The 25,930-nt window shown below is 40.9% G+C and overlaps 1 protein-coding gene across 1 annotated transcript in view; it reads left to right on the top strand.

The window, feature by feature from the left end:
* The window catches only part of LOC131693321 (WD repeat and FYVE domain-containing protein 3-like), a 180,400-nt gene extending 174,742 nt beyond the window's left edge, over positions 1-5,658 (top strand). The window contains exon 8 of the mRNA XM_058981044.1: positions 2,776-5,658. Within this exon, the coding sequence (XP_058837027.1) occupies positions 2,776-2,938 (163 nt within the window). The 3' untranslated portion in view covers positions 2,939-5,658. The remainder of the gene's footprint in view (positions 1-2,775) is intronic.
* The last annotated feature ends 20,272 nt before the right edge of the window (positions 5,659-25,930 follow it).

The raw sequence follows: 25,930 nt of genomic DNA, 5'->3' as shown, positions 1-25,930 counted from the left end.
ATCCGTGTTCGATCTTCACATTCCACGTAGCAGATTACAATTTGACTTTTTAAATAGATTAAGAAATTATCATTAGGACCACACTGTGTCTGTTGATATCAATTATAAATAAATAAATAAATACAAATTTCAAACGCAATGCGCTACGCCGGGTCAAAACCAATCGACCCCAAATTTTGCACAGTTATTAGGGACCCCAAAAAGAACCAAAAAAGTGCTGTGCTCGGTTGATGTGGTGATGATTACGTTTTTCCATATAACAATGCCCCACCCTAATATATATATATATATATATATATATATATATATATATATATATATATATATATATATATATATATATATATATATATATATATATATATATATATATATATATATATATATATATATATATATATATATATATATATATATATATATATATATATATATATATATATATATATATATATATATATATATATATATAATGAGAGAGGAAGAGAGGATGAGAGAGGTGGTGTTTAAGGGTTTCAGCGTAAAAAAAACTTTGTACTGCAATTTTTTTAGAACTTTGCGTTAAGCGAATTGATCAAAACATTTGTAAATTATAGTATATCATTTCAATAACATGCTGTAATTTTTCTTTGCAAAAATATCGACAAACTCGGTGATGAAGCTTTTTGTAGAACGTCTCTGGAAAACACGATTGGCAGTGTTACCTTCCATTCCGAAACTACTTAACCGATTTCTTTCAAACTTTGCATACACATCCTATGTTAAAAATACCTAACCCCTACGGTTCTTGTTACCCGTTGTGTGTCCGACGCGGTACCCGGGTACCTTTTCAAGTTTCAATTAATTAAATTCCTATGTTTTATCCATAGCTGGAAATTGAAACTTTGTGACATCTTAGTGCTTCACTAAGTCAAGCTTTTGGGTTAATAATATTGTTGATATAGTAAGGGTGGGAGTGAGGAGGGACTTGAATTTTTTTTACTACGTAACAGGCCGACGTGGGTACCCGGGTACCCACAAAACTAAAATGCCCATAACTAAGGTAATATCCAACCGATTTCGATACTTTTGGCCGTTTTGGATTCAGGAACTCATCCAATTTTGGACTTGGTAAAAATGAATCGGGTTACTTCATTCGGTTCCCGGGAATCTGGGCTTCCGGAAGCAGGTTCCAGTGCTGGGGTACTATTTGCGAACTTCAATGGAATACTAGCAATATGGGTATCAAAATTCTTGGAATTACATCAGTAGGTTGTATCTCGTGGTTTTGGAACCATTTGGTGATTTGACCCCGGAACGGACATTCCGGAGCAGGTTCCCGTGGGGCCGTGAATGGCCATTCCATTCCAATTCCATTTTTGCCATAAGGTCCCGTAACAATAAAAAACATACTTCCGAAACAATTTGAATTGCTAGTACATTATTAAAATTTACAAATCATATCCTAGTACTGGAACATTACTCCGGAAAATTCGGATTACCAAAAAACCGATCCATTATTCCGGTTTTATTGTACAGAATCAAAAAGTGGACGAGTTCCTGAATCCAAAATATCTAAAAGTGTCCAAATCGGTTAAAGGAAGCCATAGTTATGAGCATTTCAATTTGGGGGTACCCTGGTACCCTCGTTGGGCTGTTAAAGGTGTTTTTTTTTGTTGGACACATAACTGTTAAGGTATATCCAAAAACTAACGGACCTAACACAGCAACATACAGGATTATGAGTCTATTTATCTATATATTTAAAGCGGGCGATATGTATCTAAGTATTAGTTACTTCGGTTTATTCTGTAAAGTTTCAGGCACTAATTTTTGTGAATGCATTGATGTGTAGTGATGTCAATATTGGGATAAAAACGAAAATTTCAAGGAATTAATGTTTTTTTTTTCAAAACAAATCTTTCAGGAATTAACCTAAGTTATATAAATTGTTTGTTCGGAGAAACAGAATTTTCGGCTTTTAAGAAACCCTACTAACACATAGATATATATCGCTCGTACAAACATATAGATAAATCGAACCCTTATTAAAGTTACTCAAACTTAACCTTACACAGAAAGAGAAATATTTTTAAAATGTTGAATAAAAAAATGTTTCTAGAAATGGTAGTACCTCTTAAGCAAAGTGTAGGTGCTAGCCAATTTATAGGTATAATCAAACTTCAAGAAACTCTGCTGGACACCTAATCAAAAAAACATCAACGAGAGCAAAACAATACTTTTGTTCGCCATTTTTCAATTTGTGACCACTGTGCGGCGTCCCACCCGCACATGCGGCATCTCTCCCGCAATGACCATTTTTTAAAATATTCAATGGTTTACTTTGATGCAGGATCGATTTTTTGAAATGTGCTGCATCTCTCCCCAATTTACCCTATTTCATAAAAATATGGCTACACACCTTTACAAAAATTGAAACTTTTCCCTTTTTAAATAAAAAATAAATAAAGAATTATTACCAAGATCAATTAGATGACTATAGATTAAATTCACTTTTGAGAATCTCTTCGATTGTTTATTTCTATAGAATATGAAAAATATGTTGGGAACACGAACACGACTGGGGGACACCCCAGTTTAGACAAAAAACATGCAATTGCATCAGAAACCTTGATCTAATTAGAATGATTGATGAAAAATTAATAGAATATACAGAAACGAGTGAACCCGACGCAGGGCTTGGTTTTTGTAGTTATGCTTATTCTATAGTGATGGTAGTAGTATAACATCAATCAATGCTTTTCTTTTAATCAGATGTAAATTTCTTTCTTTCAGATTCAACCGCTACGAACGAAGAAATTGCTGTCGAAACTGTAGGCAAGAATTTTGTTACAAATGCTGTTATGTAGAGCCTAGTGTATTCCAGTTAAGGATTCGTACACCCTCTCGTATTTGCAAAGAATGCAATGAACATTTAAAAGAAACAAGTGATGTATAGGTAGTAAACGTTGCTAGCGCATAGTACAGAAGATTTAGATTGTTTTTGTTTCACTGCCTCAGGGTCAGTCTTAAGCAGTATTCTAACATTGTTATAAATACAATAATTGGTCGAATTGCATGTTTGTCTCTTGTGTCATGGAATTTCGTATCTACATGGTACTGATATGCGATTATAGTAAGTATACCAGAAGGCTATCTTCGAAATTGTCTAATACAGTCCATATTCACATTGAATGAGGTTCAGCAGAGAAATAGGTTCATCAGAGAAAATTAAAAAGACTTTTTTTACACTGTTTGCTTAAACCTAACGAATAATAATTAGCAGTGCTATATCAGTCTTCTGAATAAGCGGATTGACTTTCATGAAGATTTAGTGAACGGTATGAAAAAATGCCTTTTCATTTTCGTTCAATCACAAACGCGCCCTATCAAAACAACATTTTGAATAGTGACAACTAACGTATGCGGAATAAAATTTGGACAAAATTCAAAAGGCAATTTTTTGAAGAAAACTCTTTATTAAATGTTTTCTCTATATAAAAACATTTGTCAGCTTATTACCATAATGTAGAAAAAAATTGAGCCCATTCGACGACTGTTTGCAGGAACTTTTTGCAAAGGAATCGAAAAAAATTATGTTGGCATTTTCTTAATTTCATTCTTAATTTTGATTATCATGTTTGCTAGTTTTAGGTCAAAAATTATTGGCATATACTCTCTGCTTCAAATTATCCCAGAAATTCTCATTTGGACGCGGTTTGTGGTTCATTTGAAGTGTTATCAGCCTTTTGTACAAAAGGTAGGGGTGACCGGGGCTGATTGGCCGAAGGAGCAGGTTGGCCGAATGTCTTTTATGAAAAGACTATTATGCGCAGTAGCGACATCTATAATGATTTTGGTGGGATATTAGGTCACCAATGTACAGAAGTAATTTCAGGTGTTTTGGTGGTGTCGTTTGTACAGGAGCACGTTTGTTCTTTTTTCGGCACTGGTGAGTAAATTTCTGTTTCAGAAAAATAATAAGTGTAAAGCGAATCAATTTACATCCGATTTCCAATAACTTTGTACTGCTTGAAAGGGTATTCAAAACCCAACAAACAGGTATAACGGTTACCAGTGTAAGCTTATATTTGTTTGTGTAAAGCGTGATTGTTCTTGAACATATACATTGGGGCAGGTTGGCCGACTTCTGTGCGGGGCTGGTTGGCCGAGTTGTGAATTTAGTGTAGAGTAATGTCCACTTTGATATTTGTGAAATGCCAACCTTTTTCAAAGCAAAATTTGATATTATGCTAATAATGATGATTATAAGGAAAAATATACACGAGAAATAAGTAATAAAAATAATTTAAAATTATTACCAAATAGAAATAAGAGATTAGAGTCATTAAAAATCGGAAATTGTTTATAAAAAAGTTGATTCCGATATTTTATGAATTAAATGCCAAGCAGGTTTCAGAGTCTCTGGCGTGTGCCGCTACAATCCTGAAATTTTTCCTCCTGAGGAGTTTCTGGCAGGATTTGTCACAGATAGACCTAGCCCCGAACAAAACTCGTCCATTAGCATAGAATCTGCTGCAGATGTAAGCCTTTCTGAAGACGTCTGACCTCTTCTTTAGGCGAGTGCACGATCTGATTCGAAGAAGTGGCAAGTTCGTAAACGCCAATCGTCTCAAATTTTGACCGATTCCCCAATAAAAGCAGTATTGGAGGAATAGACAAATGAAATCAAACGTAAGCGTACGCTGGCAGAGGAAAAAAATCAGCGAGAGCTGGTAAAAAGTTCACTAAAGCTGCCAAAGGTAAGTCCAAAAAGGTTAAAAGGACTAAAAAGGGAAAAGTGGATTTTATTTTCTTTACCTATATACGAAAAACGATATTTTTAATTAAAAGTTTTCCACTGATACATTTGACGTGTTTAACTTATTTCACCAAACTCGGCCAACCTACTCCAGCCCTGGGTTGGATTTTTCTTTCCGCTTTTGTTTGCTAATAAGTTTTTCTCTTATTTTTTTCATGAATGAAAAAAATTACATATGTGCTCAAGGGTTGTATCTTCATGACAGCACAAACCGGTTTTCAAAAAGCCTAACCAGAATGAGTACAGAAATTCCGAAAGCAAAACTCGGCCAACCAGCCCCGGTCTCCCCTATACCATAATCCTTCATTGTGCCAAAACTATTTTTTTGCACCATAGCTAGGTGACAGATTGGGCGTTCGCTGCCATTTTGTTCACATAGTATCTCCTAGCGAGTCGAAATCAACACTGGATGTTTAAAACAAGTGTGCCTAAAGTATGACGTTTTTAATGCTGGAAGCATTGTCCAAATTTCATTCCGCATACGTTAGTCAAGAAAGTTTAATAACCCCACCCGACCTGCGCAGTGTTTGAATTGGGCCTATAATAAAATGTTTTGTGAAAATATGTGGTTTTCCATATAGCATGGTATTAGGAAATAAATACATTACGCAAATTAAGTGTTGTGTTTGAGAGTTATCAAATGATCATATAAGTAGAATGCATTCAAAATTCATGAAAAAGGTGATATATCTTAGTAACATTCCTGCGAAATATTCTACGCTGGTAGTAAATAATTGTGTCTCAGTTTCCCATACTGCACAATTTTTCGCCGATCTGTTACAAGACGTGGAAAGAATAAATCCAAATATTAGGATTCTGGCTGTCACCTAAGTGTGAATAAATATGTTCTCGATTGACGTTCGAGTTTTATTTTTATCACGGATTTTCCCGGTGTCTGTACTATACACAGCGTAAATGATATTTACGCCGCCTATTTTTAATCATATGCATATATTATGTTGGATATTATATTAGAAGTACGTGGCTTTTTTTTACAATGGAGAATACATTTACGTACTAGCCCAGTACACGTGCTATTAGTAGGGTCCAAGCTACCACACAGGATGTACTGGGAGTGTGTCGGGCTCGAATGGTGACGCAGCCATTAATAACGACTAAACTCCATTGGGCTCCGCCATCGTTCCCCCCAGGGACTACCTCTCGGTATTACTTCTGCGGGAGGGCTGTACTTGATGTACTCATTCGCTCTCGCTCACGCGTTCATACGTCCTGTATGAGGGTTACTTGGGTGCTCTCTCTGTCACACTTTGATTCACTCTCTAACACTTCACATGAGGTTGACTTTTGTGCTCACCTTTTTCGTTCCTTGCGAGGCTGACTTGTATGCTCACCTTTTTCATTCCTTGCTAGGCTTATTTTTGTGCTAGCCTCTAACATACCATGTGAGCCTGACTTGGATGCTCACCCTATCACCTGGTTCACTCTCGATCGTGCCACTCTATTACACCGCTGTCGCTCCCCCCTGGCGTCCCATGTGGGACATTTTTCTTAGGCCCCACTTCAGACATACCATGTGAGGCTTACTTGGGTGCTCACCGTTTTCATACCTTGTGACGCTGACTTTTGTGCTCACCTCTACCATACCATGTGAGGCTGACTTTTGTACTCACCCTTAGCATACCGTGTGAGATTGACTTGGATGCTCACCCTTTCGCTCCTCTGCCAAGCCACGAGGCATCGACAGCTAAGTCCCAACATACTACGCTACGACCCTCCCATCTTGGCATGAGGCAGTCCACATATACGCCTATACACTCGCTCTTCTACCTTGCTTCGGGGTGGCTGGGTTTTCCCCTTACGCGGTTGCTGCGCCAAATCTGCCTTAGCATGAACAGACCATTCACTCACTTTTCTGTGCTCGGCCTTTTTCGCTCCAACTAACCAATCACTAGTTAGTCGTGCCCGTCGTCTGTTGCTAGGTGCGCCAGATTCCCTGTAGCCTACAGGCAATCTGGGTGGTTGCAGTCGAGACTGCGTTCCACTTCTTCACCGATTGACACATCTGCTGAATAAGGGTATCAGGGGTTGTGTCCCAGCCACAGACGTCAAGCATTGCTCTTCTTTCGACGTCGAAACGAGGACAAACGAACAGTATGTGTTCGGAAGTTTCGTCTACACCTGGGCAGTCAGGGCTGGCGGGGACCTCCGCGTGCTTGAACCTGTGGAGGTACTGTCGGAAGCAGCCATGGCCTGACAGGAATTGTGTCAGATAGAAGTGAACTTCCCTATGGGGTCTGTCCACCCAGCTCGATATGTTCGGTATCAGCCGGTGGGTCCACCTACCTTTCGAGGAGTTATCCCACTCACGCTGCCATCTGGCGACCGAGGTCTCCCTGGTGCGCTCGCGGGCTCCTCTTTTTTCCACGTAGCTCAAAGGACTCCTCATCTTCCTGGATGACCAGCCCGACTGGCATCATGCTCGCTATCACGCAGGATGCATCGTGTGATACCGTGCGGTAGGCAGATATCACTCTGAGGCACATCACGCGGTAGGTGCTCTCCAATTTCCGTAGGTAACTGGTTACCCTCAGTGCTCTTGACCATGACGGGCCGCCGTACCAGTGGCCTACGTCTACTGGCGCACACCTTTGAGCTGTTGGACATCATCCTCGATAGTGCCGCAACAGCAGTCGACGCTCTCTTGCATGTATAGTCAACGTGGCTGCCGAAGGTCAGCTTGTCGTCTATAATGACTCCGAGAGACTTCAGACTCCGCTGTGAGGGGATCACGACTTCTCCCACATGGATAACTGCATGTTGTGCCGACTTGCGGTTGTTGACGATAACTACCTCCGTCTTATGCTGAGCGAGCTCCAGGCCTCTCGCGCTCATCCATTCCTCCATCGTGTTGATTGCGTGTTCTGCAGTTAGTTCTACCTCAGGAATTGACTCCCCATAGACCTCCAAGGTTACGTTGTCGGCAAAGCTGATGATCTTGACCTCAGGAGGGAACTTCAGTCCCAGAACCCGTCATACATGAGGTTCCATAGCACCGGGCCTAGTATCGAGCCCTGCGGGACTCCGGCGGTAATCGGAATCCTTTTCTGACCGGCATCGGTCTCGTGTAGCAGTACGCGGTTCTGGAAGTAACTTTCCAGGATCCGGTACAGAGCCACCGGTAGGCTAAGCCGGTGTAACGAGAGCGCGATGGCATCCCAGCTTGCGCTGTTAAATGCGTTCTTCACGTCAAGTGTCACTAACGCACAGTATCGAATACCTCGCCTTTTTCATTGGATCGCTATCTCGGCAGTCTTTATCACTGAGTTGAGAGCGTCCACTGTGAACTTACCCTTCCGAAAGCCAAGCTGGTTGCTTGACAGGCCGCCCGTACCTTCTGCGTACGGGGTTAGCCTGTTGAGGATGATCCTCTCAAGCAATTTGCCAGTCGTGTCGATCAGACAGATTGGTCTGTACGCCGATGGGTCGCCTGGCGGCTTCCCGGACTTCGGCAACAACACCAATTTCTGCCTTTTCCATCTATCGGGGAAACGGCACTCGTCAAGGCATCTCAGCTTAGCTAGCCTGAACATGTTCGGGTTCGCTATGATCGCTGTCTTGAGAGCGCTGTTTGGAACTCCATCCGGCCCTGGAGCTTTGTTCATTGCTAGGGAATTAGCCACTGCGATTAGTCCTTCATTCGTCACTGGAGCCACCATTTCGGCCGTGCCCGCACTGTCTCGTAGTGCATGTGGCCAGGGGCTTGTGGCTCGAGACGGGAAGAGTACTTCGATAATCGTCGCCAACCGGTCCGGAGACCGTTCTGGGGGTGAAGAGCCCCCTTTGGTCTTGCTCGTCACGATTCTGTAGGCGTCACCCCACGGATTCGCGTTGGCACTCTCACACAGGTTGTCGAAACACGCTCTCTTGCTGCTTTTAATGGCCTTGTTAAGGGCCAATTTCGCAGCTCGAAACACTTCACGGCGGTTCTCTCTTGCATCCTCGGTGCGGTCTCTTTGCATCCTACGTCTAGCTCTGAGACAGGCTGATCGTAGAGCTGCAATCTCGGCACTCCACCAGTATACTGGGCATCTACCGTTTCTTGGCAGTTTTTCTCGGCATAGTGGCGTCGCACGCGCGTGATAGAACGGCTACCAGCGCATCCCCGCTTAGACTGTCGGTGTTGGCCTCTAGTCACAGGGCCGCGGTGAAAGCTTCGCTGTCGAAGTGGTTGGACTTCCACCCGCGTACCTGACAGGGATCCTAAAGCGGATTGCTAAATGATCGCTATGGGTGTAGCCTTCGTTTACCCTCCGTTCCATGCCTGGAACCAGATTCGGGCTGGCAAATGTTACGTCAATCCATGCCTCCACCCCGTTTCTACGGAATGTGCTAGCGGAGCCATTGTTAGCTAGCACAGCATCGAGTTTCGTAAGCGCCTCCATTAGCGCTTGGCCCCTGTTATTTGTACAGCGGCTGCCCCACTCTACTGCCTAAGCGTTAAAGTCTCCCGCTATAACTACCGGTTTACGGCCCACTAGGTCTAACGAGAGCCTGTCGATCATCTGGTTGAACTGTTCTATGGGCCACCTTGGTGGAGCGTAGCAGCTACAATAGAACACACCATTGATCTTGGCAATCGCAACACCCTCGGCGGAGGAGTGTATTATCTCTTGAACTGGGAACCGTCCCGTTGCACAGTGGTCCCCCATAGGCCAATAATACAAAAAAAATATTTCGGCAAAGGCGTGTTTTTATATTGTGATTACATCGTTCTGGATGTATATTTTATAGTTTCATGATAAATTTTGTCAAAAATGAACTGGTTTTCTTCGTATATAAAAGAATGTATAGGGTGGTTCGTTATTTACCGATAATGTAAATAATATCGATAATCGATTGCTTGCCAGAAAAATGTGTTTGTCCATCTGTTTTCTTTAATATTCATATTTTTCAGATAACACTACTATTCGCTGTGTATTGAATGATAAATTTCGATTTTTGGAGTGTAAGGAAAGCAGAAAAATGGGTTTATTTGTATATGTAATAGAAAATTGTGACTTTAACGGTCTCTTCTTATTTGCCTCACCGAAGGGACACGAAGGTCCGCCCATAGCATGATTACGGGCTTGCTTCTTAGCGGTGCAGATAAGTCATTTATGCGCCTTAGTGCAGCCCCGCTCCTTATGCCCCTCCTCGCCGCAGCGACGATATAGTTTGCTCCTGTCTGTACCCTTACATTCGTACGATTTACGGCCGGACTCAAGACACCGATAGCACCTATCCACTAAAGGCGGCTGGGGTATGCTAATTGGGCATACTGACCAGCCGATCTTCAGTTTACCTATCACGGTAACCTTTTGGGCATCTGCCTTCAGTAGCCTGAGGTAGGCTACTTGGGTGCCAGAGGGTCCCCCTCTCAAGCGTACAGAGGCTCGCTCGATTGTTACGTTGCATTGCTCCTTGACGGCTGTGACGATATCGTCTGCGGTCGTGAGCTCGTCCAGATGCTTACACTGGAGAGTCATTTTCGCCCCTAACGACCTCACCTGGGCGCCTTCACCTCTTGGGCCAAGGCCATATAGACAGAATTGGATTGTGTGCCTCGCTTCAGCACCAAAAGCATTTCGCCTGTATTCGTGCGTCTCACGCTGCGCACGTCTTGCCCGAGGGCCGAGAGGCTTTCGGTCGCCCTCATCGACTTTAGGACGTTGGCATATTTGTCCTTGTCGGTCTTTAACCACAAGGCCTCGCCTCTGTCCTTGGCCTTCTTCGCGGGCCGCGGTGCATCCAGTGTCGGTGTCGGCTTCTTCTTGGTAACCAGCGTCCAGGGGTTTACACCCCCCTGCCCCGGTTGCGCCGAGTTGCTGGTACCTTCTCTTTGCCCGGCGGGGTCATTTTTGCCCCGGTTTACTTCGACCAAACGGCGTTTGGCCGTGACGGTTACACGCCGTATGGTGTTGGTTTTTGCACCCTCGCCTGGTGACTTCCTACGGCACTTCACGTTCGACGCCGTCTTACGATTGCCCTTGCCCATACCCTTCGAGGGGAACTCAGCCGCCGCTTCGAGCGACTTGGCTGCTCCATAGAAGGGGAAGGGGAAGGCCCCTGTCTGGGTACCTATGTCGGCCTTCTCTCTTCCCTCCCTCTTGGAGGCCACTGTCTGGGTTCCTCTGTCGCACTTTTCTCCACACTCCACACTCTTGGCGCAAGCCTGCTGCTCCTATCTTGCGACACGAACAGCCTTCCGGAGCACCAGCAGGCTCTGTTTCAGTTCCTTGCTGATATTTTGCTTCGCGTTAGTGAACTCGATTATAGTATCGAGCTGCTCCACCACTTTACGCATCACGGATAGTGGCCCGTCCAGCGCATTGGTAGGGCTATTTCCTACCACTGCTGGGGGGTCACTGGTGCTGTCGGATACAGCCCTCGTCGCTCCACTACTCTCCCCACTGGGGGTGACCTCATCAAACCACCTTTAGTAAAGGGATTCGGCACCTCCGTTTCTTGGTTTTTGTTTTTCACGTCGCTCATTGATCCCACAAGTCGCGCGAGAAAGAGAGGTCCGCCACGCCAGAGCTCCGCAGTAACGTGGTAAGGGACACTTTCTGTGGGGGTTGCCCAGGTACCCCACAGGCTGCGTTAACGATCGAGCATCTTTTTCACCCCCTCGATCACTCATCCCTCGGCACGGGTCGCTTCACGCCTTGGACTTGGGGTTATGACCTTTTTTGCTTTACGTGGTGACCGCGGCCCAGATCATCACAACCATCCTCCTTTACCAGGGCTTTGGACCGGTAGCTCTGGTTCTCAATAGTTCCAAGTACGTAGGTTATTACAGACATGCTTCTATTGAGATCCGTCATTCGCTAGCGGAGTTGGAAGTACGTGGCTATAAGGTTCAAATTGTTAGCCTGTTAACAGAGGCCTTTAACGTGCTGCGCTGCTTCAACTGTGGAGAATATTGTCATAAGAACACGGGATGCGTGACTAAAGAAACATGCTCCAGATGTAATGGAGCACATAGAACATCTGAATGCTAGTCAACTGATTTTAAATGCGTGAATTGTATTAGAAAGAATATTGAACGTAAAATGAATTTGGACGTAAATCATGCGGCATTTAGTAAGCAGTGTTCAGTATATCGGAGACTGCTAGAATTGAAAAAAGCAACGTTTTGTCAAGTGAATAGCAACTAACAAACGAGAGGTTGTCTGAAACATTGTATTTAAATATAGCTAGGTTATCTACAAACTTTGTCGCAATGCGACATCTTCTAGAAAACAAACGTCCATTGTTGTTGATGCTGATGCATTTGATCAGTATAGCATTCCGGGCTATAGAGTTGCTTTTTGCCTATCTCATTCCAGACATACCGGTGGAGTTGCTATTTACGCCAAAGAATTGATTAAATTCAACGTTCGGTTAAACGAAGCAGTTGATAATAATTGGTTCTTGGGTAAATCAGTTGAAAGATGCATGCAGATGGGAAATTTTGCAGTAGTATACCATTCTCCTAGTTCAAGCGATCGACGGTTTTTAGAAATTTTAGAAAACTGACGGGAGAATTTCGTTGACTTAAGTAAACATAATGTAATTTCGGGCGATTTCAATATTGGTTGGCTCAACGATCAAACATTGATAGATCACGTGTATTCCAATTTTGACGGGGTTCATTCGTATGTAGAGGCCGATTGTAAAATTTCAGACCATAAGAGGATTTCAATTTTGCTGGAGAATGAACCTAACCGTGAAGAGGATATAGTTAAAATCAAGTGCTGGAAAAGATATTCGAAACAAGCTATGTCTCAACTTGTTTCGAGATGCATGGATTTTACGGAATTGAATAGAAATTTGGATAACAAGGCAGCTGTTCTAACTAACCTGTTAAAAGAGTGTACAATTAGTTTAGTTTCTCAAAAGTTTGTTATTTCAAATAAATCGAACAGCTGGTACTCTTTAGATCTTTTGCGCGTTAAACGTAAAAGGGATAAAATGTACAAGAAATTTTGCAGAACTAATAGTGAACGTCTTTGGAATGGGTACACGCACGCGCGAAATATTTATTCACGGGCATTGAAGAAGACAAAATGTGAATATATTCAAAGGAAGATCGATCAACATCAAAACAACAGCAAAGAGTTATGGAAAATCCTAAAGAATTTAATTAAACCTAAACGTAGTTCCTCGCAATCCATATCTTTTAACGGGCAGAAGAACAATCTGAACAAAGAATAGCTGAAAAATTGAACAGTTATTTCGTTAACAGTGTCCAACTGATCAATCAAAGTATTGAGCTCGTCAGTGAACCTGTGGAAATAACACAGCCGATTAATATTAACTGTAGATTTGACGGATTTCACTCAATCACTTTTGAACAGTTGAAGGATATTTGTTTTTCTTTGGGAAAATCGGCTGGTATCGATAATGTCAACGCAAAAGTGATACAAGATTGCTTTCATGTCATCGGACACGATCTGCTGGACCTTGTAAATGAATCACTACAAACTGGGCACGTGCCGACAGTTTGGAAGGAATCACTTGTGATTCCTATTCCCAAAGTTAGTGGAACGGATAAAGCCGAAGAGTACCACCCCATTAACATGTTGCACACATTAGAGAAAATTTTTGAACTTGAAAATTAGTTTTAACGATTTTGTATCTAGTCCTCTCGACAATCCTTTTGGAGTGCCGCAAGGTAGTGTCTTAGGTCCTATTTTATATATTATGTATATAAATGACATTAGGCGAGTTTTACGATTTTGTGATCTAAATTTGTTTGCTGACGACACTATTCTGTTCATTGCAGCTAAGGATGTAGATGAAGCCGTGGCACATTTGAACGGAGATTTGCATTCCCTTGCTCGTTGGTTAAAATTTAAACAATTAAAGTTAAATGTTGCTAAAACTAAATACATGATTATCTCTTCGGCTAACACTAGGCCAGACCTTAACGTTGAAATAAATGATGAGACTGTTGATCGCGTTAGTGAATTAAAATATCTTGGAATAATCATTGATGACAAGTTAGCCTTGTAGTCTCACATCAACAATGTCATCAAAAAGATTGCTAAAAACTAGTCGAGGACCAACCTAGCCTTCTCAAATAGCTCAAATGATGTTGCTAGGCTCCCGACATCGATTAGGGTTGAGAAGATCCAAACGGGCAGAATGGCATGTATTTTGCGACGACCTTATGTTTTTCCATTATTGGCCAGTATTATCGGAATCGACGTTTGGAGGTAAAAGGCCTCCAGTAAAACAAACACACGCGATATACACAATATATAACGGAATACACTATATATTTTAACTTTAACTATATTTTAACTTAACTAAACTACATGCAAACAAGAAAAGACATATTAAAACTGAGATGCGCATGCAAGCATCTTGACCGTCCTTCTTTATGATCTGGACCGGACTGACTAGTCGCTTTAGCCTCTCGGGGTAGTAAACCGACAAAAAACTCTCGCTATCAGCGTGGTACCGATCGGAAAGAGAGCAATGATCGATACACTCTTATCACTGACCGACGCCAAACGATCGTGTTTCCCGCCAAATGGGATCGTTGATACCAACACAAGGGGGTTGGTTACTCGACGTGTGAGTGCGGCTCCAGGGATGTAGTCCTACTCCCAAACATCCTCACCCACCCAGAAATTCACCGACTCTCGAATGAAAATGCCATCCATCCATTGTGTCTGATCCGCTGTAATTCTCTTCAGTTACCGTTGTTGTAAAATCCGCATTCTTGTCCTTGCAGAATGTCTACTTCCATATTTACGGTCTCATGAGTAGGACCCACGTCTCTTTTGTAATACGTTGATGCCTTTCTCGCCTTCCTTCAATGTGAGTTATAATGTCTTACTCGTAGCCGAAAAACTCCTGCTGATACTTCTCCAGTTGAATCATTGTCAATCTGTCTCTGCGTAGTATATCACGTTGCTCCATTGTTCAACGATACAAACCGAGTTTTTGCCAATCCATTCCATAGATGTTTCCATTGCGTCAATTATCCATAAAGCAGTGAAGACCTCGTAGCGTACCGGTAATGTAGTTTTGAATTAGGTGTAGTAAACAAAGTCTAGCTTCGCTAGACATATACCCATTTTTCACTAAACTGACGGAGTAAGTAAAGTTGCTGAGAAGCCACGTTCCAACCGGATTGATGCTTGGTGATCGTTGAACCCTCCTTGGCCATTATCTCATAAATCATAGCATTTCTCCGCGTGTTGAGCAAGACCAGCTATGACCGAAACCGTGCTATGTTCCACTCCAGATTGTGCTTGTTCCCGTAATTCATTGTGTGATATGAATGGAGTCTCACCCACCGTCGGAAAGCTAAACATCCATCTTGTCGTGACATCGGGAAACGGCGAAAATCTTACCATCACCCTATTGATGATTTTGCTTACTCGTGTACTAGTCGTCGAAACCCTGCCTCGACTTCCAGGTTTTGGATGGATTGTGAAACATACAGTTGGTGTGCATGTTCCAAAGTCACTGGCCCTACCAGTGACAAATAGCTTATACCCGTATATCCCATGGCACGGAAATCGAATCGCCTTTGATTATACATTTCTTTTTAGTAGCCGTGGAATCTCCGTATGATGGTGACCTCCTTCATCACCGGGTGTTGCAAGGTATCGCACAATGCACCGTATCCATCATGATTCCCCTTATCCTGCCGCTGGTTCCCCAAGAACCAATCCAGTAAGCCAGCTTCCATTGCCGAACTTGCGCGTTTGAAGACGTCTTGTTGTAAAATCCCATGATTTACACAACCGGTGGAAAACGCCTTCGATTATTGAACTAGCTATCCTAGCCAGTGGAATTTGAATTGGATTTACCTATTCTCGCGATATCCAACCATCGCAAGAATCCTGCATAATTTTCGGTTAGATAATTGGAAACGTTGCCCTTGTTCCTAATCACTGCCGCCTCCATGAATAACAATCATTTCCCCTTGGCCCACCAAAGAGCATATAAACCGGGTCGTTATCGACATCCTGTACGACAACCTTTCCATCCAATAGAATTTGGAATTGGTTAGGAAAACCCATATCGGCGGCCTCCGCCAACATGTTCCTTGAATGCGATTTCCGTTGTAGCTTCGTGAACACTCCTAGTGTCCATTTACCGTTGGTGGTTTGAGAGAACAGATACGGGCCAATGAACGACCGCCAGCTTTAATGAATGGTAGACGATGCTCTACACCGTCAGTCGCCGTGTTGAATCCGTAGAGTACCGTATTGGATAGAGTAGCCTGTCTTAGATCAGCTGATCGTTTCAGCTACAATCGATAAGTTGTTCCATTCAATTCCAGTTCTGCGCCACTGTATAACCTTGCTTATCCTCTGGATTGCGCAGCCAGAATATCAATGATTGCTAGTTAGTCCTGGAGGACGGTCTATGCTGAAGTGATGAACGATACTATCCCCTCTCCGTGTTCCGCAGTAGCCTTATCGTTGTGATTGGTAAATTGTCCTTAACGTCGACTCCATGTCAACCGAAGATTGAACGGCAGAAATCCCCCGAGGATGAGTGCACCTTGACATCGTTGATTAGCCTAGATCCTAATGTACAGTCATCGATTGTGTTGTTTTCCTCCAAATCGCACCGATATCAGCGTCCATAGAATGTTGAAATGTAGTGTTAGTGGGTTGCAATACTGGCTTCAGCCAGACATATACTGAACATGTGAATATTTACCTGGCAAAACAGGCGACCTTGCCCGTTCAGTAACAGCAGCTGGAGAAAACGACCCCGTCCAAAGTTGATTACTGCTCCAGTGAAGTTTTTGTGCATTATTTAGTTGTGTCTGCGAGTGTAACCCAATGACCGTAATAGACTGCTGATCATTAATAGTAGTCGAACATTCGGAATACTGCCCCGTTGTTGATGTAGTGTATAATATTACAAATAATGCCTTTGGTTGTTGTGGTTCAGCGCGCGTAGTCGATCCTTTTTCCCAACTGTTTGGTTCAACTTTCGATGATTAATGCCACAATTGTGTTCCAGTCACGCTTGATATTGTCGCCTATACCAAAAGGTTTTCCCAAAAAACCCAGTGTGAATGTTGGTTCTTGGAATTGATGCATTGCATCCACATGTGAATATGGTCTCGTTGGCTGGTTGCATCTCCGATAGGTGAATAAATCCCAATCCTCTCCACAGCAAATTAATTGAATATCTCGGTTGAATATCTTCCATACGATGTATAGCCAAGCCAAGCCAAGATTCGCGATGGCGATTTTAGTGTGAATACAGCTTTTGTTTGCAGGCTTTGGTATTGTTCGTTGCAATGGCGTCTCCGAATGGAGTTATACACCAGAACGATTTCCAGTTTCGTCGATGTACCTTGATGATAGGTTTTGCGATACCATGATACTTCAAATCGTGTACGATGAGAATATGGACTCGAAGAAGCTCCAGTTCCTCGAAAACGTGTTGTATACACTTTTACAATTATAAGTGGTAGCTGATTTGTTACGTAAAATCCGATGCTGGTGTTCTGTAGCGTGGGCTGTTGTTTGGTCAATGCGGATGGCACTCCTTGTTCCACAAAGGAGCCTTTGTATTGAATATATTGACACCTTTCCGAATAAAAGTCGTTCCGAATGGTTATAGTTGAGAACATAATCACCGACAACTACCACCAACCCTGAATAATGGTGTGTATAACGTGCATATTGGCTTCTATTGCCCAGAAAATTGTTCGTTGGAGTTTATTAGGCCAATTGTTAGAGTGTACGAATGCAATGGCGTCCCGTGAAAGGTGGCGTCGCGTTTGATCCTCGATGATGGAATAGCATACAGTGGAAATTTACCGGCCTTGATCCGGTTCGAAGGACCATAATGTCGGGGACCAACCTAACCTTCTCCGATAGCTCAAATGATGTTGCTAGGCTCCCGACATCGATTAGGGTTGAGAAGATCCAAACGGGCAGAATGGCATGTGTTTTGCGACGACCTTATGTTGTTCCATTATTGGCCAGTATTATCGGAATCGACGTTTGGAGGTAAAAGGCCTCCAGTAAAACAAACACACGCGATATACACAATATATAACGGAATACACTATATATTTTAACTTTAACTATATTTTAACTTAACTAAACTACATGCAAACAAGAAAAGACATATTAAAACTGAGATGCGCATGCAAGCATCTTGACCGTCCTCCTTTATGATCTGGACCGGACTGACTAGTCGCTTTAGCCTCTCGGGGTAGTAAACCGACAAAAAACTCTCGCTATCAGCGTGGTACCGATCGGAAAGAGAGCAATGATCGATACACTCTTATCACTGATCGACGTCAAACGATCGTGTTTCCCGCCAAATGGGATCGTTGATACCAACACAAGGGGGTTGGTTACTCGACGTGTGAGTGCGGCTCCAGGGATGTAGTCCTACTCCCAAACAGTATGGTATATTGTGTCGTCTGAAAAATGATTTACCAATTAGTAGTAAAATTTTATTATATAAATCTATTACTTCACCACACATTGACTTCTGCCCATCCATTTTGTTTCTTGCCAATCAAACATAAATATTGAGGTTACAGCGATTGCAAAATAGAATCATGCGATTAATTTTAAAATGTAACAGATACACTTCCTCTAGTTTCATGCTAGACGCATTACAATGGCTATCTGTGAAGCAAAGAATTTATTACTTGACTATGGTGCTCATTTTTAAAATTATTAATGGAATGCTGCCTCGATATTTGTGTGATCGAATTGAAAGAGGAAGTGATGTGTATAGGTACAACACTAGAAACGCGTCTGATGCAAGAGCACCTAACTTTTTATTTAGTAGGTCACAGAACTCCTTGTTGTACAAAGGAATAAGTTATTTCAATTCGATGCCTAGACATATTGAACGTGCGGCAACATTGGCGGAGTTCAAAACACTATGTATTTCACACGTAAAATCTGCTTTGTATACAGATTTTAATGTAGAATACATTTTAGCTTTCAATATAGGGGTCCCGTTTCAAAATATCGGCTGCGGCGCCGCGTCAGATTTTGAACGTTAATAACTTTTATCATACTTAACAGAATGATTTGATTTTTAGGCCAATTTGTTGAAAATATGTTCCTCTATGCTGTATTAAAATTTTAAGTATGTATAACATGCACTAATAACAAAAAATGTGTTTTGAAAAATCTTTCGAAAACGACTCGGAAAAGTAAAACATTCCAGCGTCTGGTTCGTAAAGTTGTGTATTTAGGGTTACCAAATGGACTAAGAGCAAATTAAGGACATCCCTGCCAAATCTATTCGGAATTTGAGCCTGAATCATTTGTCACTTGAGCCAGAATACTGAAAAAAGGGATTCTGGCTTATTTTCCAGCAGTTGATCTGGGACAAATTTATATGGTGTAGTGCCAATATTGAACGAAGATAACCACTTTGGCCAAACCTCATATCGAGCTATCCAACAAATTCTGGTTACTGAGTAAAAGAACTTTTGGTTGGAATGAGTCGCAGAGAGTATTCATTAACAAAAACAATCGCTGGAAGTATTTGAAATTGACAATCGAAATTGATTCTCTTGGAATAAAGTTGATCTGAATAATTTAATACAGGGTGATTCATCATGACGTTTTTTGATCTCGCAAAAATTTGAAAAATTGAGTAAATCGCGAAATATTTATTTGTCAATCGAAAGCACATTTTTTGCCATTTATTGTTTGAAAACAATTTATTTTATATATTGACCATGTTGGCGCTTGAGGTAATCTATTCGACTGGTCCAATTTTTGATGACGGATTTCAAGTGGTATCTGGCTAATTAGGCGAGTAATGCTGGTTTCTGATGCTTGGGAATGTCACCGCCGCTATCTTTTCTTCAATGTGTGCTGGATGTGGTCGATTTGTGCGCTACTCATCCAATAACGAGAATTGCAACTTTTACTCTTTGATTGTATGGCGAATAGTGGAGTCAGTTGGCCGATTTTGTAGACCATATTATTGTCGGAGTACACGAAACACATTTCTCACAGATCGCTGATTTTCGAAATATAGTTGAATAATTTGAAAACGGTGAGCATACTGTGGTGGCACACAATACTAAACTACAATAACATGGCATGCCCTGTTAAAAAAAAACATCATGTTGAACCACCTTGTATATGCCAAGGTTTGAGAGTAAAAATAAGGACATTTGAATTAAAATAAGGACGCTTTCCAAAAACCTCGAAAATAAGGACATGTCCTTTAAAATAAGGACGGTTGGTAACCCTAGTGTATTACTTCAAAGTCGAGCTACGCTTACAAAACTCAGCCGTAATGAAGCCAGTGATGCCTACTTGGTCGGTTTGTTTGAGGATACAAAATAAGTTCTCCCCAGTGGATCAGCAGGAACTATGAAACATTCGCAATAAAATCATAATGCATGATCAGAATCGTCTCATTCCTTCATATTTCACTATTTCTAATTCTTTACATGTGTTGCTATATTTTGGAAGAGATCTGATAACTCTATCTCTTTTAATGGATATTTGTTTGTTTTGTGACAGCCAGAGTAAATTTGCAATGAATAACATTATTCCATCTTTGTGAGTTGCCATTCATCGAATAAATGTTTAGTCTATTGCTATTTATAGCAAATTTTATGCTCAACATTTGCCGCGAACAAAGTTTTTTGGTAACTTCTCATGGTTCTGTGTAATTTCACAATTTTCATGAATAGACCCATTGGGTAACTGTGAAACGATGGCGTATGGGGAACAGTGATTTTTTTTGTTTTTGTGGTCTGTCTCAAAATGTGAATGGGTTCCGATTTTCCATAGTAAATACTACTCATATAGTGCAAAATGAGTAAATTTGGGCAAGTTTTGTAGAAATTGTCTCTTATTTCAGGATTGCAGCTAATATGCATATATGGTGGTTCGATGTTACGCGATAATATAGTGGATTCTTTCGTAAACAAACGATTTATAACTTTAATTCAAAGCGTTAGGATCATTCTTCGTCAAAACAAAAGAATAAAATTTATAAGTAGAATATTTCACTATAGACGACATCGTGTTTTATAGTTCCTACCCATGGGGCACACTGATACATTTTACCACCTACTGTTCATTATCCAAAAAATGTTATTTCCCGTGAATTTTACCAGCTGGAAAAAATATATGTATTAGTTAACAACAGAGTGGCACCATGTATCGCTTTTGGTTACACAAATAACATGTATTATCATCAAAATTAAATTGTAGAAAAAATGTGTTTCATTGTTACCCTCTCTCCCCTACGTAGGGGAGACTGAGGAGACTTGATCCCCTTTTTTATTTTTCAGTCCAACTCCGTGGAATGATAAAAAACTATGTATTTTTTTTGTAGTTTTATATTGTTTCTAGGGATGACTAGTAATCATAAAAAATTTACATGGAAATATTATACTGGACATGAGCTATGAGCATTTCTGGAAAACAACAAAAAAATGGAAAATTTTAAGATTACTGGAGACTCGATCCCTAATTTGGGGACACTTGATTCCTTTATGAAAACGTGTTTAAAAGAGCATGTAGGGTAGTAAGCCTATTTTTGCCCTGTTTCTACTATCATCCTACCCATCTGAAGCCTTTGGTTAGAGCAGTGTCTGCCATCTTTGCTCAACGCATTGACTCAAATGGTATTGCGATAATGGGGGTACTCAATTAGAGATTTTGCTGCGCTCAAACAGAAGATTTTCACCATTCTCAAGACAATTTTGTTATTATATTGGCTCTTAATAAGAGGCGAATGACCTTAACGTTAAAACCTCTATAATCGAAATAAAAAAAATGGACCTTAATAACAAATCAAAGAAGCTGAAATAATAAAATTATTGTAGTAATAATGAGGGACCCTTCTTAATAGGGCAAAAACGGGCACATTTCCCCATTCAATTTTATAAATGGATTGTAGTATTGATTAAATTGTTATGATTAGATATTGTTATTTTTGTGACTACATATTACGCATCTCTCACCTGATTTTTTTACGAATTCCCCATATCTCCGTGCAATTATTTGAAAGCTGTCTTTATTATGGTTGAGGAACGTCAAATACGGGATGAATGGTTGCTACGTATACTGTAGTAAACAATTACAGTTATGTTTCTTTACGATGAAGCGTTCATTTTTGACATTTTTTTATGACAACAATGACTTTAATTGTTCTGGTGTGAATTTGGTTATTTTCAGTGGTGTGTATGAAGTATGGAAGTATGGCGAATATTGAGGTTACAGCGATTGCAAAATAGAATCATGCGATTAATTTTAAAATGTAACAGATACACTTCCTCTAGTTTCATGCTAGACGCATTACAATGGCTCACTGTGAAGCAAAGAATTTATTACTTGACTATGGTGCTCATTTTTAAAATTATTAATGGAATGCTGCCTCGATATTTGTGTGATCGAATTGAAAGAGGAAGTGATGTGTATAGGTACAACACTAGAAACGCGTCTGATGCAAGAGCACCTAACTTTTTATTTAGTAGGTCACAGAACTCCTTGTTGTACAAAGGAATAAGTTATTTCAATTCGATGCCTAGACATATTGAAGGTGCGGCAACATTGGCGGAGTTCAAAACACTATGTATTTCACACGTAAAATCTGCTTTGTATACTGATTTTAATGTAGAATACATTTTAGCTTTCAATATAGGGGTCCCGTTTCAAAATATCGGCTGCGGCGCCGCGTCAGATTTTGAACGTTAATAACTTTTATCATACTTAACAGAATGATTTGATTTTTAGGCCAATTTGTTGAAAATATGTTCCTCTATGCTGTATTAAAATTTTAAGTATGTATAACATGCACTAATAACAAAAAATGTGTTTTGAAAAATCTTTCGAAAACGACTCGGAAAAGTAAAAATTTTCAGCCCATCCCGCACAGAGCCGTCAATATGGTGGACCAACCGAACAATAAAATAATGAAAAGTTTATATTTACACGCCAAAAAATAATGAAATTTAAACGACATGTAAATCAATACGAATGTAAACATACAACGATTGAATCAAAAATTTGATTGAAAATTGCGTTAAAATCAATTGGAGCATCAAACAGCATACAATTTTACACTTTCATTCGTGTAATATTACATGCCATTCATTTTACAGCAGTATTCGAGTAAAAATACATTGAAGTGCATTGGTTTTCCGTTCATAGAAACTGTAATTTTCGATCCACGTGTAATATTATAATAAAATTCGTTGAAAAAAGCACGACATGTCGTGTGTATTTGTGGTGAAACTTAATTTTACATTTATATTCATGCTCCAAATATGTGCATGAAAATAAACTTAAAATTACAAAATATTTTTTTCTGTGTAGGTCCACTACATGTTTGTTCCTATGATTATTCGTGTTGAGTTGCTTGACAAGAGCAGTTGGTAGGGGAAAGACGGCATATTCCTTTGGTTAGGCCATTGGAGGCCGGACGGAACGGAAAGGCTCATTCACGGCACGAGAACGAGCGAGAAAGCGATAGTAGTGCATATTAGCGCGATTATATAAATATCTGTCGGTCGGTTTTTCTCATCATTCGTATTCGTTCAAGTACTAGCAAGCAGCCAGTCCACCGGAGGAAAGCAGTTGGCAATGACGAAGGTCCGAAAAAGTGCCCCAGCTACAGGAACTGTCGCCATGCCAGTATCTCGCCCTAACTAAAGGGCAACGTTCAAGTACTAGCAAGCAGCCAGTCCACCGAAGGAAAGCAGTTGGCAATGACGACAGTCCGAAAAAGTGCCCCAGCTACTGGTGACCCATCGCAACCAACTACCGATCAGGAACTGTCGCCCTGCAAGAATATCGCCCCAACTAAAGGGCAACAGAGCAACTAATCTGTAGGCTATCGTTCCAGCGTCTGGTTCGTGAGATTGTACAGGACTGCAAAGTCGAGCTACGCTTACAAAGCTCAGTCGTAATGATGCCCCGAGAAGCCAACGATGCCTACTTGGTCGGTTTGTTCGAGGATGCAAAATAGTGCGCCAAGCGCATAACTTTCAGGCCAAATACATTAAACTGGCTCACCGTGTCCGCGGAGAGTGCGTCTGAATTATGCTCCCGCAATAAAACAATAAACGGTTCTTTACAGGACCAATTAATTGTGTTCTAATAAGAGTTAAACTGAAATTTACATTTTATGGTGCATAACAAATAATTTTCTGAAAGCTATATAAGAAATACGATGTGTGGAAAGAAAGAAAGAGAATTTAAATTATCCTCTCTCGCTCATTTTCGCGCACTGCTTTTCCATTCCTTTCTACTGCTAATACCATCATAATCAAAAAGAATGTGCGTATTCTCCCACCATCCCATGGCCAGTATCAGCGCTAACAAATAAGACAAAAGAATTTAAATTTGTGAAAATCTTTTCCTTCCTTCTTATCAAATCTGCAATATTTCTTGCAAATATTGTTGGAATGTTTTTATTGAAAAACTGAACTGAAGTTTGCTAGCACTGGCCACTAGATTGAAGGCGATGGAAAGACAGAATATTCGTTTTAGTTATGCTAGTATTGGTAGCCGAACGGAAAAGAAAGGCACAGGAATGGCACGAAAACGAGCGAGAGAGCGATAGTAGTGCTTTCTCGTGTGTTCATATATGAATATTGGTCGGTCGGTTTTTCTCATCATTCGTATTCGTTCTACTAGCAAGCAGCCTAGTACTAGCAAGCAGCCAGTCCACCGGAGGAAAGCAGTTGGCAATGATGACGGTCCGAAAAAGTGCCCCAGCAACTGGTGGCCCATCGCAACCAACTACCGATCAGGAACTGTCGCCATGCCAGTATTTCGCCCCAACTAAAGGGCAACGGAGCAACTAATCCGCTGGCTAACATTCCAGCGTCTGGTTCGTAAAGTTGTGTATTTAGGGTTACCAAATGGACTAAGAGCAAATTAAGGACATCCCTGCCAAATCTATTCGGAATTTGAGCCTGAATCATTTGTCACTTGAGCCAGAATACTGAAAAAAGGGATTCTGGCTTATTTTCCAGCAGTTGATCTGGGACAAATTTATATGGTGTAGTGCCAATATTGAACGAAGATAACCACTTTGGCCAAACCTCATATCGAGCTATCCAACAAATTCTGGTTACTGAGTAAAAGAACTTTTGGTTGGAATGAGTCGCAGAGAGTATTCATTAACAAAAACAATCGCTGGAAGTATTTGAAATTGACAATCGAAATTGATTCTCTTGGAATAAAGTTGATCTGAATAATTTAATACAGGGTGATTCATCATGACGTTTTTTGATCTCGCAAAAATTTGAAAAATTGAGTAAATCGCGAAATATTTATTTGTCAATCGAAAGCACATTTTTTGCCATTTATTGTTTGAAAACAATTTATTTTATATATTGACCATGTTGGCGCTTGAGGTAATCTATTCGACTGGTCCAATTTTTGATGACGGAGTGGTATCTGGCTAATTAGGCGAGTAATGCTGGTTTCTGATGCTTGGGAATGTCACCGCCGCTATCTTTTCTTCAATGTGTGCTGGATGTGGTCGATTTGTTCGCTACTCATCCAATAACGAGAATTGCAACTTTTACTCTTTGATTGTATGGCGAATAGTGGAGTCAGTTGGCCGATTTTGTAGACCATATTATTGTCGGAGTACACGAAACACATTTCTCACAGATCGCTGATTTTTGAAATATAGTTGAATAATTTGAAAACGGTGAGCATACTGTGGTGGCACACAATACTAAACTACAATAACATGGCATGTCCTGTTAAAAAAAACATCATGTTGAACCACCTTGTATATGCCAAGGTTTGAGAGTAAAAATAAGGACATTTGAATTAAAATAAGGACGCTTTCCAAAAACCTCGAAAATAAGGACATGTCCTTTAAAATAAGGACGGTTGGTAACCCTAGTGTATTACTTCAAAGTCGAGCTACGCTTACAAAACTCAGCCGTAATGAAGCCAGTGATGCCTACTTGGTCGGTTTGTTTGAGGATACAAAATAAGTTCTCCCCAGTGGATCAGCAGGAACTATGAAACATTCGCAATAAAATCATAATGCATGATCAGAATCGTCTCATTCCTTCATATTTCACTATTTCTAATTCTTTACATGTGTTGCTATATTTTGGAAGAGATCTGATAACTCTATCTCTTTTAATGGATATTTGTTTGTTTTGTGACAGCCAGAGTA

This window comes from Topomyia yanbarensis, chromosome 3 (genome assembly GCF_030247195.1).
Source record: "Topomyia yanbarensis strain Yona2022 chromosome 3, ASM3024719v1, whole genome shotgun sequence".
Taxonomy (NCBI): domain Eukaryota; kingdom Metazoa; phylum Arthropoda; class Insecta; order Diptera; family Culicidae; genus Topomyia; species Topomyia yanbarensis.
The sequence above is the reverse complement of the archived record's forward strand: the minus strand, read 5'-3'. Positions and strand labels throughout refer to the sequence as shown.